This window comes from Mustela nivalis (assembly GCF_964662115.1).
Source record: "Mustela nivalis genome assembly, chromosome: 7".
NCBI lineage: Eukaryota > Metazoa > Chordata > Mammalia > Carnivora > Mustelidae > Mustela > Mustela nivalis.
This window is the reverse complement of record NC_139026.1, coordinates 62,220,974-62,237,985: the sequence shown is the minus strand read 5'-3', so window position 1 is coordinate 62,237,985 and position 17,012 is coordinate 62,220,974. Positions and strand designations below refer to the sequence as shown.

The 17,012-nt window shown below is 36.4% G+C and overlaps 1 protein-coding gene across 4 annotated transcripts in view; it reads right to left on the bottom strand.

The window, feature by feature from the left end:
• Positions 1-7,952: 7,952 nt before the first annotated feature.
• The window catches only part of SLCO1B3 (solute carrier organic anion transporter family member 1B3), a 60,138-nt gene continuing 51,078 nt past the window's right edge, over positions 7,953-17,012 (bottom strand). For all 4 annotated transcript variants that reach the window (XM_082742226.1, XM_082742225.1, XM_082742224.1 and 1 more), the window contains 3 exons: positions 14,582-14,646; positions 10,944-11,061; positions 7,953-8,331 (listed from right to left, as the gene is read on the bottom strand). In XM_082742226.1, the coding sequence (XP_082598352.1) occupies positions 8,118-8,331; positions 10,944-11,061; positions 14,582-14,646 (397 nt within the window). In that variant the 3' untranslated portion in view covers positions 7,953-8,117. The remainder of the gene's footprint in view (positions 8,332-10,943; positions 11,062-14,581; positions 14,647-17,012) is intronic.

Here is a 17,012-nt window from a genome sequence, read left to right as displayed (position 1 = left end):
TTAATTAAGGCATCGTGGCATTGGTCACCAATCTCTCATCCTAGGTGCCACCCACTCTTCCTGGTTCCTGCTGGTGCCACTTTCTCTCCCTTGCAGATGCTTCCTTCATTCAGAATACAACCCTATGTACTGGATTGCTCTCCTAATTGGAAACACTTCTGAAGTTCCGATAGCTCATATCATACCTCTGTCCTGCTTCCATCCACAGAGATGTCTTCCTTTCCCTGTTCAGGTTCTGACACCCATGCCAGAATGCCCGTGTGTTACTGCCCTCTTTATCCCTGTGATGGTTAATGTTATATGGCAATTTGGCTAGGCCATAGTATCCACATATCTGGCCAAACATTATTCTAGATGTTGCTGTGAAGGTATTTTTTTAGATGAGATTAACATATAAACCAGTAGACTTTGAGTAAAGTAGATTTTTTTCCATAATGTGGGTGAGCCTCAACCTACCAGTTGAAGGCTTTAATAGAAAAAGACTAAACTCTTTTTAGTTTAGATTAAACTTTTAGCCAATTTTTAGAAGAGGAAATTCCATGAGTAAACTGTCTCTGGACTCAAACTGCAGAAGAAAATCTTCCCTGGGTCTCAAAATTGCTTGCCTAGGGGTGCCTGGGTGGCTCAGTGGTTAAGCCTCTGCCTTTGGCTCAGGTCATGATCTCAGGGTCCTGGGATCAAGCTCCACATCAGACTCTCTGCTCAGCAAGGAGCCTGCTTCGCCCTCTCTCTCTGCCTGCCTCTCTGCCTACTTGTGATCTCTGTCTGCCAGATAAATAAATAAAATCTTTTTTTTTAAAATTGCTTGCCTAATATCTGTGCATATTCTACTGATTTTCTTCATCTGGAGAATCTTGACCAATAAACCTTCCTTGGATTCTGGCAGCCATGCTGATCTACCCCTCTTATGAACACTCTTCTAACACAGTTTGAGGTCTTGGACTTTCACATGCTACTCAGTCCCTTGTAGTACCCCTCAATAGCTAACCGTTTCCCCCATCTACCTACATATCTACTTGCTTTGCCCCATCTAATGTCTCAGGATCAAATTATTCAGTTAGAAAAAAGACAAGACTAAGGGAAGAAAAGAAAAGAGAAGGGAAAGGAAAGGAAAGAAAGGGGAAAAACACACAATTGAAAATTTAATAAATTTTGGAAAGTGAATATTATATTGGAATAACATACCTAGAGAGTAGATGGATATTGCCAATTATATTTTCACACTAAGTTTATATATGTCTAGGGTTAGATTAATAAATGCTATTTATTAACATTATGACCTTAAAACAAGTTGATTTCATATTATCTCCTGCTTTAGATGGAAACAAAGAGTTTAATATATTGACTAAATATTGAAAATGTTTTTCACTTTGTTCAATCATATAGCAAATGCAGGAAATCCTGGAAGTGTTTAAAAATTTATGATTTGCGTATCTAATTTTTAAATTTATTACTCAAGAGATTTGTGGTTCTAACAAACAACTGTTTGTTTTTAAACAAGGCATTTACTTTACTTCTACTTTTTCTCAATGTTAAAGCTTGGTTAACATACGTACATACACAACTCATATAAGACACAAATTATAGAAATAGCCCAAGTAGTGCCCAGAGCTCTGTTAGAAACAGTGCTATTCTACTGGGTATTTACCGCAAGGATACAGATGTAGTGAAAAGAAAGGCCATCTGTACCCCCATATTTATAGCAGCAATGGCCACAGCCGCCAAACTGTGGAAAGAACTAAAATGCCCTTCAACGGACAAATGGATAAGGAAGATGTGGTCCATATACACTATGGAGTATTATGCCTCCATCAGAAAGGATGAATACCCAACTTTTGTAGCAACATGGACGGGACTGAAAGAGATTATGCTGAGTGAAATAAGTTAAGCAGAGAGAGTCAATAATCATATGGTTTCACTTATTTGCAGAGCATAACAAATAACATGGAAGACATGGGGAGATGGAGAGAAGGGAGTTGAGGGAAATTGGAAGGGGAGGTGAACCATGAGAGACTATGGACTCTGAAAAACAACCTGAGGGTTTTGAAGGGGCAGGGGGGTGGGAGGTTGGGAGAGCCAGGAGGTGGGTATTAAGGAGGGCACTTATTGAATGGAGCACTAGGTGTGGTGCAAAAACAATGAATACTGTTACACTGAAAAGGAATAAAAAATAAATAAATAAATAAATAAATAAAAGAAACAGTGCAATTGAGGTAAAGTGTGATAAAAGCTAAGTATGAAATCTTTTTGCAATTGGCCCTAAGAAATATTTAAACAAATGTTACTTAAAAACAAAATAAAAGAAAAAGACTCTTGTAAAACTGAGATGTGTATAGTTCCTGTCAAAGTCAACTTCCAAATAAAATTATAATTTAACTGATCCCAGTGATATGTCAAGTTTGGTAAATTCAAAATTCTTCCATCAATATCATTTTTTATAATAACAGTGACATAATTTACTTGACAGGGAGGAAAGGATGGCAGTGGGTTATGGGGGGGCTGGAGGGAAAGAGATACATTCTTCCTATCAGTAAAGATATACCTCTTGTTCTAAGTTTCTTAGAATAGGTTAATATGTGGAAAAGATACTTGGGTGGTTTTCACATGAGTGGAAAACCTCATTGTTTTCATAATTCTGCATGTTTCTTTAAGACATGGAAGAAAAATCACTTGCAGGCCTCATGCAGCATTCACCTAATAACTTCTAACAAGTTCACCACATAGGATATGTTTGTGCAGTCTTTCAAAATATCAGATGTATTTGCAAGATTACACCTTTTCTTCTACTTTCATCCTTAATGGCACTATTTGTTGTTTTCCTTATCAATTGTTTAGAGATCTCATATTAAAGAAAAGACCATATTAAGAATATGAGAATATTGCTAGGACAACCTTACTAGAACTCTTTATGCATAAGTGCTAAGATAAATATTTGAATTAATAATATTGGGTCCTATTTTTTTTTTAAATTCCAGTCTTTAAAGAAAAAAAATTAACTGAGAAGATAGAAGGAACTCAGTAGAAGACTGATGACTTAAGCTGGAATGACTTACTTTAGAAAAGATGTATCTCAGGATGGTAGATGTGCTGAGAATTGTTTACCAAATAGATAAGTTACTATTTATTGGAGAATCCTTTGACTAGAAGACATGAAGAAAAGGAAGAGAAATATTCTCAAATAAATCAAAGTGGTCTTGAAAATTCATAGTTAATTGAAACACATTTCCTTTTATATCAAAGGAATAAAAATGAGACTTCCAACTTCAGTTCAGGCATGCATAGAGCAGGAAAGGTATTGTACTCACAACATCACAATAAGAAAATGCCCCATCAGTCAACCAACACTATGGGCAAGCAGCTAACTGGAAACCTGGAGAAGGAGAGGCTCCTTCAGGTAGGAAGAGAATTGGAATACTTACTCACTTGGGGCAGAAGCCACTCAATCCCATGTAAGTTAGTAAAATGATGCAGCTAGAGGTGTTTAATGAGTAGCTAAAGATCAAATGTGGATTGGCATGCAAGGACCCTGAAGGTGGCAGACAGAAGGGGGTTTATACTTCTTGCAGGTGATTCTTTCATGAACCCCACCAGGCAGTCTCAGGAAGCTTAGAGAGAATCTTGAAAAAGCACTGTTGGTGCTGGCTTGGGGGAGAAGCACAACAGCCACTACTCAAATTCTATTCAGACCAGTACCCCCCTTTTCCCCTAAGTAACAACAGCCTTTCTCTCCAGTGGGGAAGTGCAACAAAAGTGTAGCTTAGAAATACTGATGAAAACTCCTGCAGTTGGGAAGGGAAGCAAGAAAGAAAAGTTTCACTCCTGTGGTCATCCCCAAAACTCATGTTTCATAGAACCTACCTCAGTCTCTCTCCTCTACACCCTTGCCATAGTAACAAGCATCTGATAAAAGAAAGAGTGGAATATAATTGGGAGAACTGCAAGAGACTGACTGTTTCTGGGTAACAGGGCAAACGGAAGAACCAAATCCATACAATGAGAACACTAAACACAAGGTTTCCCTAAAGGAATTTGAAGCCCTTTGTACATTGAGGGTAACTATAGCAACAAAAAACTTCAAACCCAGCTCTACTCTTTATATAAACCCCATACTACAGTCCTAGTGGAAGGAAAGAGGCATTCATTTACAAGTGTAGAAAATATTTACCTCAGTATTGACTGTCCTATATTACATTTTTTTTAATTGCTTTTTTTTTTCAGTGTTCAAAAATTCATTGTTTATGAACCACACCCAGTGCTCCATGCAATACGTGCCCTCCATAATACCCACCACCAGGCTCACCCGACCCCCGACCCTCCTCACCTCTAAACCCTCAGTTTATTTCTCAGAGTCCACAGTCTCTCATGGTTTGTCTCTCCCTCTGATTTCCCCCAACTCCCTTCTCCTCTCCATCTCCCGATGTCCTATATTACATTTATGGTCTTCAACAACAAATTATGACACACAACAAAACCAAACCAAACACAGTCTGAGTAGACAAATCAAGCTCAGAATCAAGCTCAGATATTAGATTCTTAGACAAATGATTAGACAGGATTTTAAACAAATTAAGACATATTTTGGGGGCACCTGGGTAGTTCAGTCAGTTAAGCATCCTACTCTTCATTTTGGCTCAGGTCATGATCTCAGGGTCATGAGATCAAACCCCGCTTCTGGCTCCAAACTCAGTGAGGAGTCTGCTTGGAATTTTCTCTCCCCTTTCCCTCTGCTCCTCCCCCTGCTCACTTGCTCTCTCTCTCTCTCTCTTTCCCTTTAAAAAAAAAAAAAAAAGACATTTTTAAATTAATGTGACTCAAAGGAAAATTTTTGCATAAGGTTTAAATATATAGAAACATTATTAATATCAATCCTACACAGAGACAAAATATATTTTGGTATTTATAATCTTGCTTTTCTGTGACCTTTTCTCTTATTCTCTGAATATCCTCATGTTCTTCATTTCCACGATCAAAAACCTGCTTCTTAAAAAAGATTGGAATTCTACTCACACTGTAAAAAACTGATAATACATAATCTCTTCCAATTTGAAAGGAGACCAAGTCTTATTTCAAAAGAATAAACTTCTAAATGGGGCAACCTCAGTTTTTGTAAACACTTTTATTTCCTGTGTTTAGCACACAGATGGCAGTCAAAGGACACTTTTTAACATTTTAAAATATATTTTTTCATTTTAAAATACTAAAGAAAACCTTCAAACCATCTGAAGCCCTCACTCCCTATCCAATTACTTTGATGCAGCCTTTAAAACTTTTGCATGCATGTTGTTTTTAGTTCTTATTTATAACATTCATATTTTTATGACTGGAATTTTGGGAGTTTACTCATTCATTCACTCAAGAATAATTGATAAAACATTTGCTCTGTGTCAGCCACCAAGCTGAATGCAGGGAATAAAATACATAGGTAAAATATGTTCAATTCCTACCTTCCTGGAGCTTATGACTGGTGAGGGAGACTAAGAGTTAACAAATAATCAGAAATAAATGTAAAATTACATTTTGCTAAGTGCTATGCTGCTACAAATATAACCAGAGGATTCTTAAGCAGTGAAGAAGTCAGAAACATTGAAGGAATGGTGATTGAGCCTATATCTGAATGCCAAAAATCAGTTAATTCAGTGGGAAAAAGAGCACTTCAGGAGGAAGGAAAATCATAGTCAAAGGCCCACTGCATGAAAATGGATGGGAACATGAAGATATGGTGCAAATAAAGAGTTTTCAGTCTGTATACTCAAGGGTTTCTTCATAGCAAGAAGGCATTCTGCAACTAAATCTTTAATGCTTCTTTTCTAAATCTGATTTCATCCTCAAACTATCAGATTTCCTAGGTAGATGCTTTAGTTTTTCCTTTAAATTGTCTTTTTTTTCCTTCACAATTTGGTTCTTTATCGTTTCCCCCCACATTTTCAGATTTTTAAGGGTAACTTCTTTATCATTGATTTGGTTTTTTGGCCACTGTCTTCTTTTAACCTTATCCAATGTGTGTTTTAACTACATTCTTATATTATTTTGCATCCTTGCAAACTTTCTTTCTCTTATTCATAAGTTTGTTGAATCACCACCCCTTCTTGTTTTCCCCGAGGATATGTATTCCTGTCTAATAAATGCCATTGAATTAAGGATTAATATTCTCCCTGGATTCTTGGATTCTGAAGTAGATCAGATTATCTGAGACATATTTTTAAATGTTTTTTTCCTTCAATGTACATATACATTTATAAATATAAATCTATTCTTTTAAATTATATCATTTTATAACATTTAATAATTTAATTTAATGTTCTTTTCCTTTAAAGTATAAGCTCTATGAGATAATGTCCTTTGTTTTATTTACTATATTTCATTTTGCCTAAAAGATATTTGATATTCAATAACTGTTGAAGATATAAATATTCAAGATGTTGCCTTTATTTTTTTTACAATGTTTTAAAAAACAGCTTCATAATTTCCTCTCTTTTTTGAGATAAGATCCCATCAGACTTGTAACACAGTAACCTAGCATGTTGGTGGCTTTTCCAAATCTCTGTTTGTGGGAGTAAAGAATCCTTTCTCAGGGCTACAGCTTGAGAACAGTTTAAAATATATATAACTTCTAGGCTAATTCTCAGATTCTAGCAGGCATTCATTTTTTGTGACTTTACTATACTCAGGACTATCTTCTATCTTGTGGCTTTCTTTTCTGTATCTCTTTAACCAGGGTCTCTCTCTCTCTCTCTCTCTCTCTCTCTCTCTCTCTCTCTCTATATATATATATATATATATATATATATATATATATATATTTTTTTTTTTTTTTTTAAGGAGATGTTCAGGCTCTATGACAAATGTTTTGAATGAGAATTTCTGGTTGGGCGCATGATTGGTTTCTTCTAAAACAAGGAGTTTGGGGTGCCTGGGTGGCTTAGTGGGTTAAGCCTCTGCCTTCAGCTCAAGTCGTGATCTCAGGGTCCTGGGATTGAGTCCTGCATCAGGCTCTCTGCTCTGCAGGGAGCCTGCTTCCTCCTCTCTCTCTCTCTTTCTCTCTGCCTGCCTCTCTGCCTACTTGTGATCTCTCTGTCAAATAAATAAAAAAAAATCTGTTTAATTAAAAATAAAAGAAGTTTCACAGGTTATTCTAATGCCAGAAAGTGTCTTTTAGCCTACTAAGTATAAAAACTACAAGTTTTAGCATTCACTATAAAGCTGTTGTCATCTAACAAATAGAATGTTCAAGTATTTGTTCTCATCCACTCTCCTCTTGTCCTAATTTTGGGGATGTGAAAGCTCTCTCTTGGTGAACCAAAAACAAACACACACAGACACACAAATATGCAACTGAGAAACAGCTGGTAAATTATCTGGTACAGATTCCATGTCTTCCAGGAACAGACAAATGAAATGAAGACACATCTTTTAAGTGGGCTTTGCTTTCTCAAGTAAATGTGTTTCCTTAATCCACTTCCATGGTCCTAAAAGAAACTTAACACATTCCATAATATGTTGTTCGGCAATCATAGCTTGCAAATTCTAAAATATCTCTATTTCTCCAGCAGTATTTTAATGGAAGGTTGAAAGAAGATGCATCATGGGCTCCTAGCTGAATGCAATTTCAAATTATAAATTAATAAGGTCTGTGAAATATATGACTTAATACATGAATGACAGATGTCATGATAGTATAGTGGTTCTATCATACTAACTTCATGCTTGAGTTATGGGGGCCAAACTGGCTTAAAAGGTATTGGGCTTCTCTCATTTAGTTTATTGATTTCTCTCCTCCCTTTTCCTCTCCATTTTTTAATCACTGGTTTTATTGAGTTATAATTACCAGAGCAAATATATTTTTTTTTATTATATACTAACCACACTTCTCACTTTAAATTTGTATGGAACATGTGTCCTAATCTTCATCTCAAATGCACAGCTATATCCTAAGCAATGCATGCTCTCATTCCTTTTCATTTACAGTCTGTTTATTGTTACAAATTCACAGGTGATTCACTGTACCATCATAAGGGTGGGAGAACTATTAGTGAAAGACCAAGAACTGCTCAAAATACCATGCTACTAAATTCACACAATGTTGTTTGAAACAACAACCTAATTTTTTTTCTCTCCCCTTACATATGTGTTTCATTGTCTGCTCTGGAAGAAGGTACAAAATATCCATCATTATTTAAGGATTCTAAGTTTGCTTCATTTGTATCTTTTCTTCCATTTTCTGATGCCTTGGTATCTTTTCCTTGATATATTTTCTTCATAGTGGAAATTAATACAGCAAATAAAATAAGTGCTAAGAATCTTAAGCTCTCCATCAAGCCCATGAAGGTATTTCTGTGAAAAGAGAAAAAAGTCAATTTTCATGTTGAAGTATTTAGAACAATTTATAGTGTTTCTCTCCAGTATGCAGAAGACCTTAAAAGAAAAAAAAATGATGTTTGAAATTATACATAATGATACTAAGGCAGAAATTCTAGTGATTTTTTTTATTGACACAGATAGAAATTTTAAATTATTTTAAAAGGAATATTAAGCCACAGAAACTAAGGGTGATTAACAATCTACCCAAATGCTTTCCATAAAAGTAAGGGGTATTTCGGATGTTTAACTTTCTCAAAGGCAGATTAGTTCATGTGTAATGGAAATGGATTATAAAGGAATTGACTGTGAGATCACCAAAGTGAATCCATTTAGATAGGAACCAAAATTTAGTTTATAGGCTAAATACAGTCCACAAGAGCTGTCACGTGGACTACTGGAAGTTCTAGTGAAACTATATTAAATTACCTAGCACACATGGTCAAGTCTTGCGATTCTTAGCTTAGATTGCACATTAAAATCATCCAAGGAGATTTAGAAATCCCATGCCCAGGGCCCACAGCCCTTGACCAATAAATAAAAATTTCTGAAGATGGACAAATTTCTGTGGTCATCTTCAGAAATTTGTATTTTTTAAGGCTCTTCAGGTGATTATAAAGAACAAGAAAGATTGATAACCACTGACCTAGTAGCTTAGGAAGCACTCACTGGCCTAATGACATTGTTAATTAAATGTAGAAAAGCTTTAGGCACAAAAACCTTGAAAAATTATTTGGTTTAATTGAAGGTAAATGGGATTATATCATTTTGAATTGATTAGGCTTAAATCTTTTAAAATGACAATATAATGTTGTAGTGTACCAAAAATAACAAAAGAAATATTTTAAAATATCAAATACATTTGTCTCATTTTGGGGTTATGTCAAGTAGTTCTACCCCAATGTTAAACTTTTCAGAGTTTCCATTGAAAATAGAAAAATTACTATGCACTTTTAGTTATGTGACTGTAGCTGAGAAAACTTGAATAAAGTGGGTTTAGATTTAGGATTGATGTCATAATGTAGGTTTCAATTCCTTGCAGTAGAAATTTATTATTATTTGTCTTTGTTAGATAAAATTAATGAACAGTTATCTGGTTATCACAAAATATTAAATCCAAAAAAAATCATAAAGTGACTAACATTTTCGCTGTTTCTTCATTGGGGAATACACGGCTGTTTTTAAAAATTCCACTTCAGATGATCTTTAGGTAATACTTGTAAAGTACTTTAGGCAATGAACACAATTGACCAAAAGCAACGTGGTAAGGGCCATAAGAGAACTTCAAAGTATTAAGAGTTCTAGGAGTGTTAGTTATTTGTAGCTGGTTGGAATGGTGCCAACTTTATGACAGAAAATCACCTAGTTGGAATCAAACAATATATAGCTTTTTCAGACTGCCTTCTTTTACATAGCAATGTGCGTTTGAGATTCTGCCTTATCTTTCTGTAGCTTGATACTCATTTCTTTTTATTGCTGAAAAGTATTCTGTTGTATGAATATATCACAGTTTGTTTTTCCATTTACCATGGAAGACCATCTTGGTTGCTTCATTTTTTTTTTTTACAATGATGAATAAAGCTGCTATAAACATTCATGTGCAGATTTTTGAGTGGGCATGTTTTCAGCTTATTTGGGTAAACACGAAGAGCACAATTACTTGACCATATAACAAGCCTATGTTTAGCTTTATAACAAACTCAGACTCTTCCAAAGTGACTAAATCATTTTGCATTCCCACCAGCACTGAATATGATTTCCTGTTGTTCCACATCCTTGCCAGCATTGGTAATGTTTATTCTTTCTAAGAGCTCTTTATATATTCAGAAAATTTGCCTTGTGTCTGGTTGTAAGTTACAAGTTCTTTTTACAGTTTATCTTTTGTCTTCGAAATTTGCTTAAGTTTTGTGACACAGAGTTTTAAAAATATTTAATCATTTTTTTCTACTGTGGTTTTAGGGGTGTGGGTCTTACTGAGAAACACATTCCTACTTCCTAGATAATTAAATATATTTTTTCCACCATTTTTTTAATACTCATAGTTTCATATTATAAATTCATGTGTTTGAATAATCTCTAATTAATTTTTTAAGGCTAAGGTACTTCTGTGACTATTTCTTTTCTTGATCCAGTATTTCCCTATGAACAGAACAATATAGAAACTTTTTTTTTCTTTTCTTCCCATTGACATATTACCAGAGCCCCAGCATCAGTTTGTTTCTTCTTAGAGAAGCCAGAAGATTATTAAATATAGGTTTTTTTAGTATTAGGAGGGATTTTAGAAACAACAAAACAAATTTTAGTACGAATCCCAGACCTTTCTCGTATTAGCTGTATGATTTTGAACAAGTTACTCATTCTCTTTGAGTCTTTGTTTCTTCATATTTAAGGAAAAAGGAGAAAAACATTCATTTCCTGCAGTTTCCAACTATTAAAATGAGATACCATGTTGCCTGATAAAATACCGAATGCAAAATTCATTAAAGAGTGGCTGTAATTATTATTATACTGAAAACGACCTTTCATCGTTTGGGAACTAATATAATCAAAGGAAAAATCAATTAATAAAAATATTTATGACAACTTACCCATATAATGTGGAATTGTATATCCTGCAAGACCCTCGCTTCCCACAGCTGCTGGTTGACCACTTCATACATGCTCTATCAATCAGAGCCCCAAAATATATAGGAGCTGGAATTCCTCCTGCAACGTGAGATGAGAAAAGGCCAATCCAAGGAATGGTTTCAAACATAACTGGGTGATATTTCTCATTGATACATTTTAGATTAAGTAAAAATTGAAAATTTTGGAGCATGTTTCCATTGTTTTGATGTAAATTTACTCAAGGATCGAGACTGTTAGGAATCTCAAAGTCTCAAATCACATATAATAGCATAGATATCTGCTATCTCCCTCACCCTGCCAACACACAGAGGGAAGAGAAGAGGGAACATTAAATGCCCATATGCTCTGCTCTTCTTATTATTACCAATTAACTTAAGCCTAACTGGCGAGAGGGAAAATGTTGTCAGCACAGAAGTTATGTTGGTTCATATATAATTTTCCTAGGCAAGGAGAGCTAAAAAGTGTGGGAGTAGAATTGTACCTTCTCATAGAAAGGAAAGACCTCTCAGTGCAACTATTGCAAAGTCAGGAGAGTTTTCAACCCCAGTTTTAAGAAAGCTAGCACTTCCCCCCCTTGAAAAGTACAGGCCCAGTTTCACAGTATACTGGGCTCTTGACATGTTGTCCTTCTTTCTTGGCTCAGAGCTCCACTTTGTCACAATCTTGCATTTTCTCTCCGTTAATTGTATGCATTTTTAATACTTCACCAAAGCAGTATAGGCTGGCCAAGTTAGGGCCTGTGGCTGAATTTTGTTTCTGTTAATGTTCTGATCACAGTACCTGGGTGTCTGGTGGTCTGTGCCTAAGCCAATTTTTATCTGTAGTGAATGATTTTTCACAATGCAGGGCTTTTTTAGAAACACAGATGTTGTCTTACAGCAGAAGCACTCATCTGCTTACGGCTATTTTAATAAACTCTGAGATACACTCCTAGTTCTAAGTATTGCTAATTTGACCAAAATTTTAGAGACATGCTGGTAGAGATCTATATTCCATATGGTATATCTGAAGTGGTCATGATTTTACTTTGTTCTTTTTGTATTTTGATGAGTGACTTTCAATTTTTATTTTGTTACATAAAAATGGTAGTGATTCATATTTCAAAATTGTACTGATTCCATTTATTTCTAAATCTCACTTTTCTAAGAAAGATAAATCTGGGATGACAAAAGACTGGTGCCTTGGACCAAACATATCTGAGAAAAACTGGTACTAAGAAAACGTGTAAGAAATTTATAGCTTTCTACAAACAGCCACCATTTTAAAAATGAAAAAACATGTCAATAATTTATTTCTCCCATATAATGCCACTGGTTTTAATGCCAAACTTTTCATTAAATGTTTTAGGTAGCCAGCTTGGTCTTTAGTCATTACTGGAATTTTGAAACTTCAAATAATCTATTTTCCAAATATCCTTTTCAGTTTAATATGCTCTATAGACCTCCCACAACTTACACATGTGTTGTATTAAAGACAGCTTTCTGTGAATTGAAGACTACTACTCAGGAAGTATTTTTTCCAAAAAGTAGTTAGGTTCTACTGTGCCATATATTGGACATATCAAAACAGTAAGCTCCCATTTAGGATTGCAAAATTCCCTTTGTTCTCTTTTACGTCACTAGAAGAATTTCCACTAGGCTCATCTTATTTCTTCATCTAAAGGGGAGTCCTAGATTCCCACATTCTCCATTGGAGAGAGGTATCTCCATTGTATCTGGAGGCAGGAATCTGCCAGTGATGAGGGAACAGGAGGCTGGCTGAGGACAAAGCAAAAGCTGGCGCCTTGCACCCCCTCTTCACCCGCTCCCCTCCATATGTGTAGCCTTCCTCAGGCACCCCTGACTGCCATAAAACAATAAATAGTTAACTTGCAGAGATCACAGTCCTGCAAGGCAGGAGTCTCTCTTGGTTTACAAATGTCCTTGAGATTTACAACAAAGAAGTTACCTTATCAATAGCCCAATTTCCAAAGATACATAACTCAGTTCCTCAAGCTCTAATGTCACCCTCCCCTCCATAAAAAAAAACTGAAGGAGACAGAGGTAGAAGGAAAAGTAAATAAAGTTAAATTTCTTTAACGACCTAAATCTCACTAACAAGGACGTTTGATAGCAGGAATGTAACATTCCACCAGGAGACTCCCAATAGTCTTTATGTTAGTGCCTCATTAGAGGGAAAGTGGCCTTGGCGTGATAGTAACCAGGCCTTCAATATCCTGACAGTCTTCTTTACACCAATAGCCCTTCTGAACACCCCTTTGTCCTCACCTACCCAACTCCTGTGTATATAACCAGACACTCCTCACAGGCCCTGGGCAGCCGCATCTCTGCCTGCCCACGGGTCCTGTCCCCGTGCTCTAATAAACCACCTTTTTGCACCAGAGACATCTTAAGAATTCTTTCTTTAGCTGTCGGCTCCGAACCTCACCCCACCGAACCTCACCTAGGTTCAAGAACTTCATCACCAGGACAGACAGAAATGCAAGAGCAGAGAAGGATAGAACAGAAGGCTGGGATGAGAACTAAAGGGTAATCCTGCAGCACCTCCATCTTCTCTCCAAGCCCTTTATATGTCCTCTTTTGACCTTTGAGGATCTATGGCCTTCTCCCCAAATACACTTCTTGGACAACTTCTCCATTGCACTTAGCCAGAGTTCTGCTTCTTTCTTTTGCTTGCAAGGATCCCAGGGACTGGCCCCTCCCACTTCCTTTTCCTTCTGCAGTCCCGGTTGCCTCCAGGCCATGGTCAGTCTTCTATCCCAATCCCTAGATGAATGAGGCTCTTTTCCTACTTCCCAGGAGCAAGCATATTATTGTTAATACGTCTTAAAGGGGCACGCACAGGAGTGAGGTCAGAAATTGTAGAGCTAACAATAGAAATCTCTGTGGTGTAAATGGCAAGTTCATAGGGATAAGGGGAAAAAGGGTGATTTCCTAAATCTTATGTTAATCATCTCATTTGAATATCTAGAAATAGAATTCTTACCCCTGAAGTCTAAGGCTACTCTTAAACAATAAAAAGCACAATATCCTGGGCTTGCTTTCATTCAGAGCACTCCCTTAGTCCAAGATGCTCAGTCCTACCTACAAATTTAGTTCCCATTTCCTCTTGCATTTTTAACTTCTGATAAAGATCAGCTTCCCCAGACTTAGAGAAGTGGCAGTGGGAAGCAGAGCAACAAAAAGTCCTCTTAAATCATGCAATCCCGGCATGACTGGGTTCCCAGGCTTTCCAAGCTGTTTTGGGCATTACCCTCCTTATGTGGAAGGCCCTCCACTCTGCCTATGGGAAGTAATATTCCTAAGTCGGAAAGTAGAAAAACTTTGAAAAACACCTATCTTTGTGTTAGAAGGAGTGTAAAACAAATATTATGACTTTTTGTTCTAGTTAAAGATAGACTTGGACTAGAATTAATGATCAACGTCTCTTTTAAGTTACTTAGATTTCCTCTGTCTCACTATTTTTTATCACCAAAAATAACAATTATTTTTAATTACACCTTTAAAAATTTCTTGTGACTGGAAATTAATTACATCCAGTTGTGAGCTTTGATATGAAAATGCATATCTTAAATTTTTAATCTGTATATTTAACATACCTAATGCTCGTATAATTAGTGAATGGAAACCCACCGCAAGGGATTTCAGTTCAGGTTGAACAGTTCTGAAATAAGATAAAGGCAAAGGCACATTAAACATCTCCAAAATACCAAACCAAGTTCAGTATCAAAACATTTCTTAGCGGCATTGTTTTTTATAATCAGATGAAAACCTTCAAGTGAATGGCTAACATTGTTTCAAGTTTTATTTTCAGTTGTTTTAAAGGGCAAAGAACTGAGTAATAATTATTATTCTTTTATTTATTCAGCATATTGAGATTTCAAGATGGTTTAACATTTTCACACTTGATCCTTTGAAATTCTGTAAGTGTGTGGTGGGAACAGACTTTATTATGCTTATGAAGAAACAGTTCTCATGTGACCCATTCAGTTGACACAGGCCATATTCTACAGCAATCCCTTTATTAAGATCTTGGTATGAGAACATTTTTACCATCTTATTTCTGCCATTGCTACTAACAACAAAGTTCACTAATATGATTCATGAACTATGTGATATAACTAGGAGGGTCAAAAAAGTTACTTATATTCTAGTGTCTAGTGTATTTAAAGTCATTTTAAAGGGAGCAAGCACATTTGTATCCTCTATTAGAAATTAACTCACTTGCATTTGGAAATTTGTTTCCATAATTCCACTGTTCTGTGTTCAATAAGATGATGACACTACCATGTCATTCTGATATTCCCGTGATAGCTTAAAACACTTCATATGAAACAAATTATCCAGCAGCAGTGGCAGGATAGGGGGGAAGCTCAAAAACCTTATCTTTTTTGAAATATTTGATTAAGTGATACAAAGGTGATGGTTGTTTTTTCTTGAGCTGTTTGGATGACTGTATTTGTTCACAGGAAAAAGTAGATAGTTGATTTGTCAATCGCCCCCTGAGATATTCCATGCTAGTTCTTCTTGAATAAAGAGATAAATGGTGTTTCACGTTGACTGAGTGACTTGGAGAAGTCATGTAACCTCTTTTAGCACGGGCACTGGTTTTCATATTCCTGGGTTGCTGGGCTCTCCCCCGCCCCACACACATGATTTAGATCATTCTTTAATCACACCAGTCTCCGCTCCTTTTATATCACTCAAACTTCCCTTGTGCTCCCCATTACCTGCAAAATCCTTAGATCCTGAGTTCTTAAGAACCCATTCACTTTCTTATTCTAATGAAGCCTGACTGCCCCCTGATGGTGCTCTTTCCATACAACTCTTAGAGGGCTGGTTTTCTCTGCAATCTTACTGGGCCTCAGTGTAGATGTCCTTCTTGCTCTTTTTCTTTTAAACACCTCCAGACCCTAGTGTCCCCTCTGAAAAACTTCTAACTCCCCTCAGGTGGTGTGCTATCCTAATATATCATTCCCTAACCTCCTCCTGCCTATAGATTCTGTAACTACAGATACTAGTATCTTCATCACGTTTCTTGTGATCATTCTTTGGAGATTTTAGTACTAGACTCTGTCATTTTTTTCCGAAACTACAGCTGCCACTTTTCCTAATTATAATAATCCATGTAGACCATCCTCCAATGATCTGGCCTCTGGGTTTCTTGACCTCTTCACTCCTTTGGTCTTACCTCACCAACCCCATGGTCATGCTAATCAATACACCTTCCCTAATTCTCAGTTTTGAACACACCCTCACCAGAAGCACCTCTCAACTTTTAAACTCACTCTCTCCAAGAAGCCTCAGGCCCACAGGGCTCTTCAGGCCCTTGCCACCTCCTACTTTGTGCCAGGTCATCTCCATTTTCATGTCTTCAGTTTTCTCACCATGCTCTCTCCGAGATATAATCATTCCTTTCATAGGCCCTGGTCTTTCCTATCCTTCCCAAGCCTTACTGTCTCAGGCAAGCAAAAATGCTTTCATCCAACCCCCACCTTTTCTGCACCTATACCTAGAGAACTGCTGGCTGGAGGAAATCATTCAAATACTCTGACTATGCTCATTTGAAACACAAAACCTCAGGACCTCCAGTAGAATCCTACTGTATTTTACTAGTTCATCTTTCCAGTTTATTCTCCCAGCCTTTAAGATGACTAGTTCCCATTTCCTGATCTCATCTTAAGCCTCTTATTCCTCCTTCCTCTTAGCTGATTACCTTGCTTTTTATTTAACAGAAAAATTAGAAGCAATCAGAAGAAAATTTCAATAGCTTTGCATGACTAAATCTATATGTCTATCATTTTATTTTTACCACATAGAAGACATCCCCTTCCTTTTTATTTTTTTTTAAGATTTTATTTATTTATTTGACAGAGAGATCACAAGTAGGCAGAGAGGCAGGAGAAAGAGAGGAGGCTTAACCCACTGAGCTACCCAGGCGCCAAGATACTCCTTTCTATTACAGAGTAAACTCTGTGTACTTGTTATATCTCTTTTAATTGTTCTGCCTTTAATTGTTCCCTCTCTTTT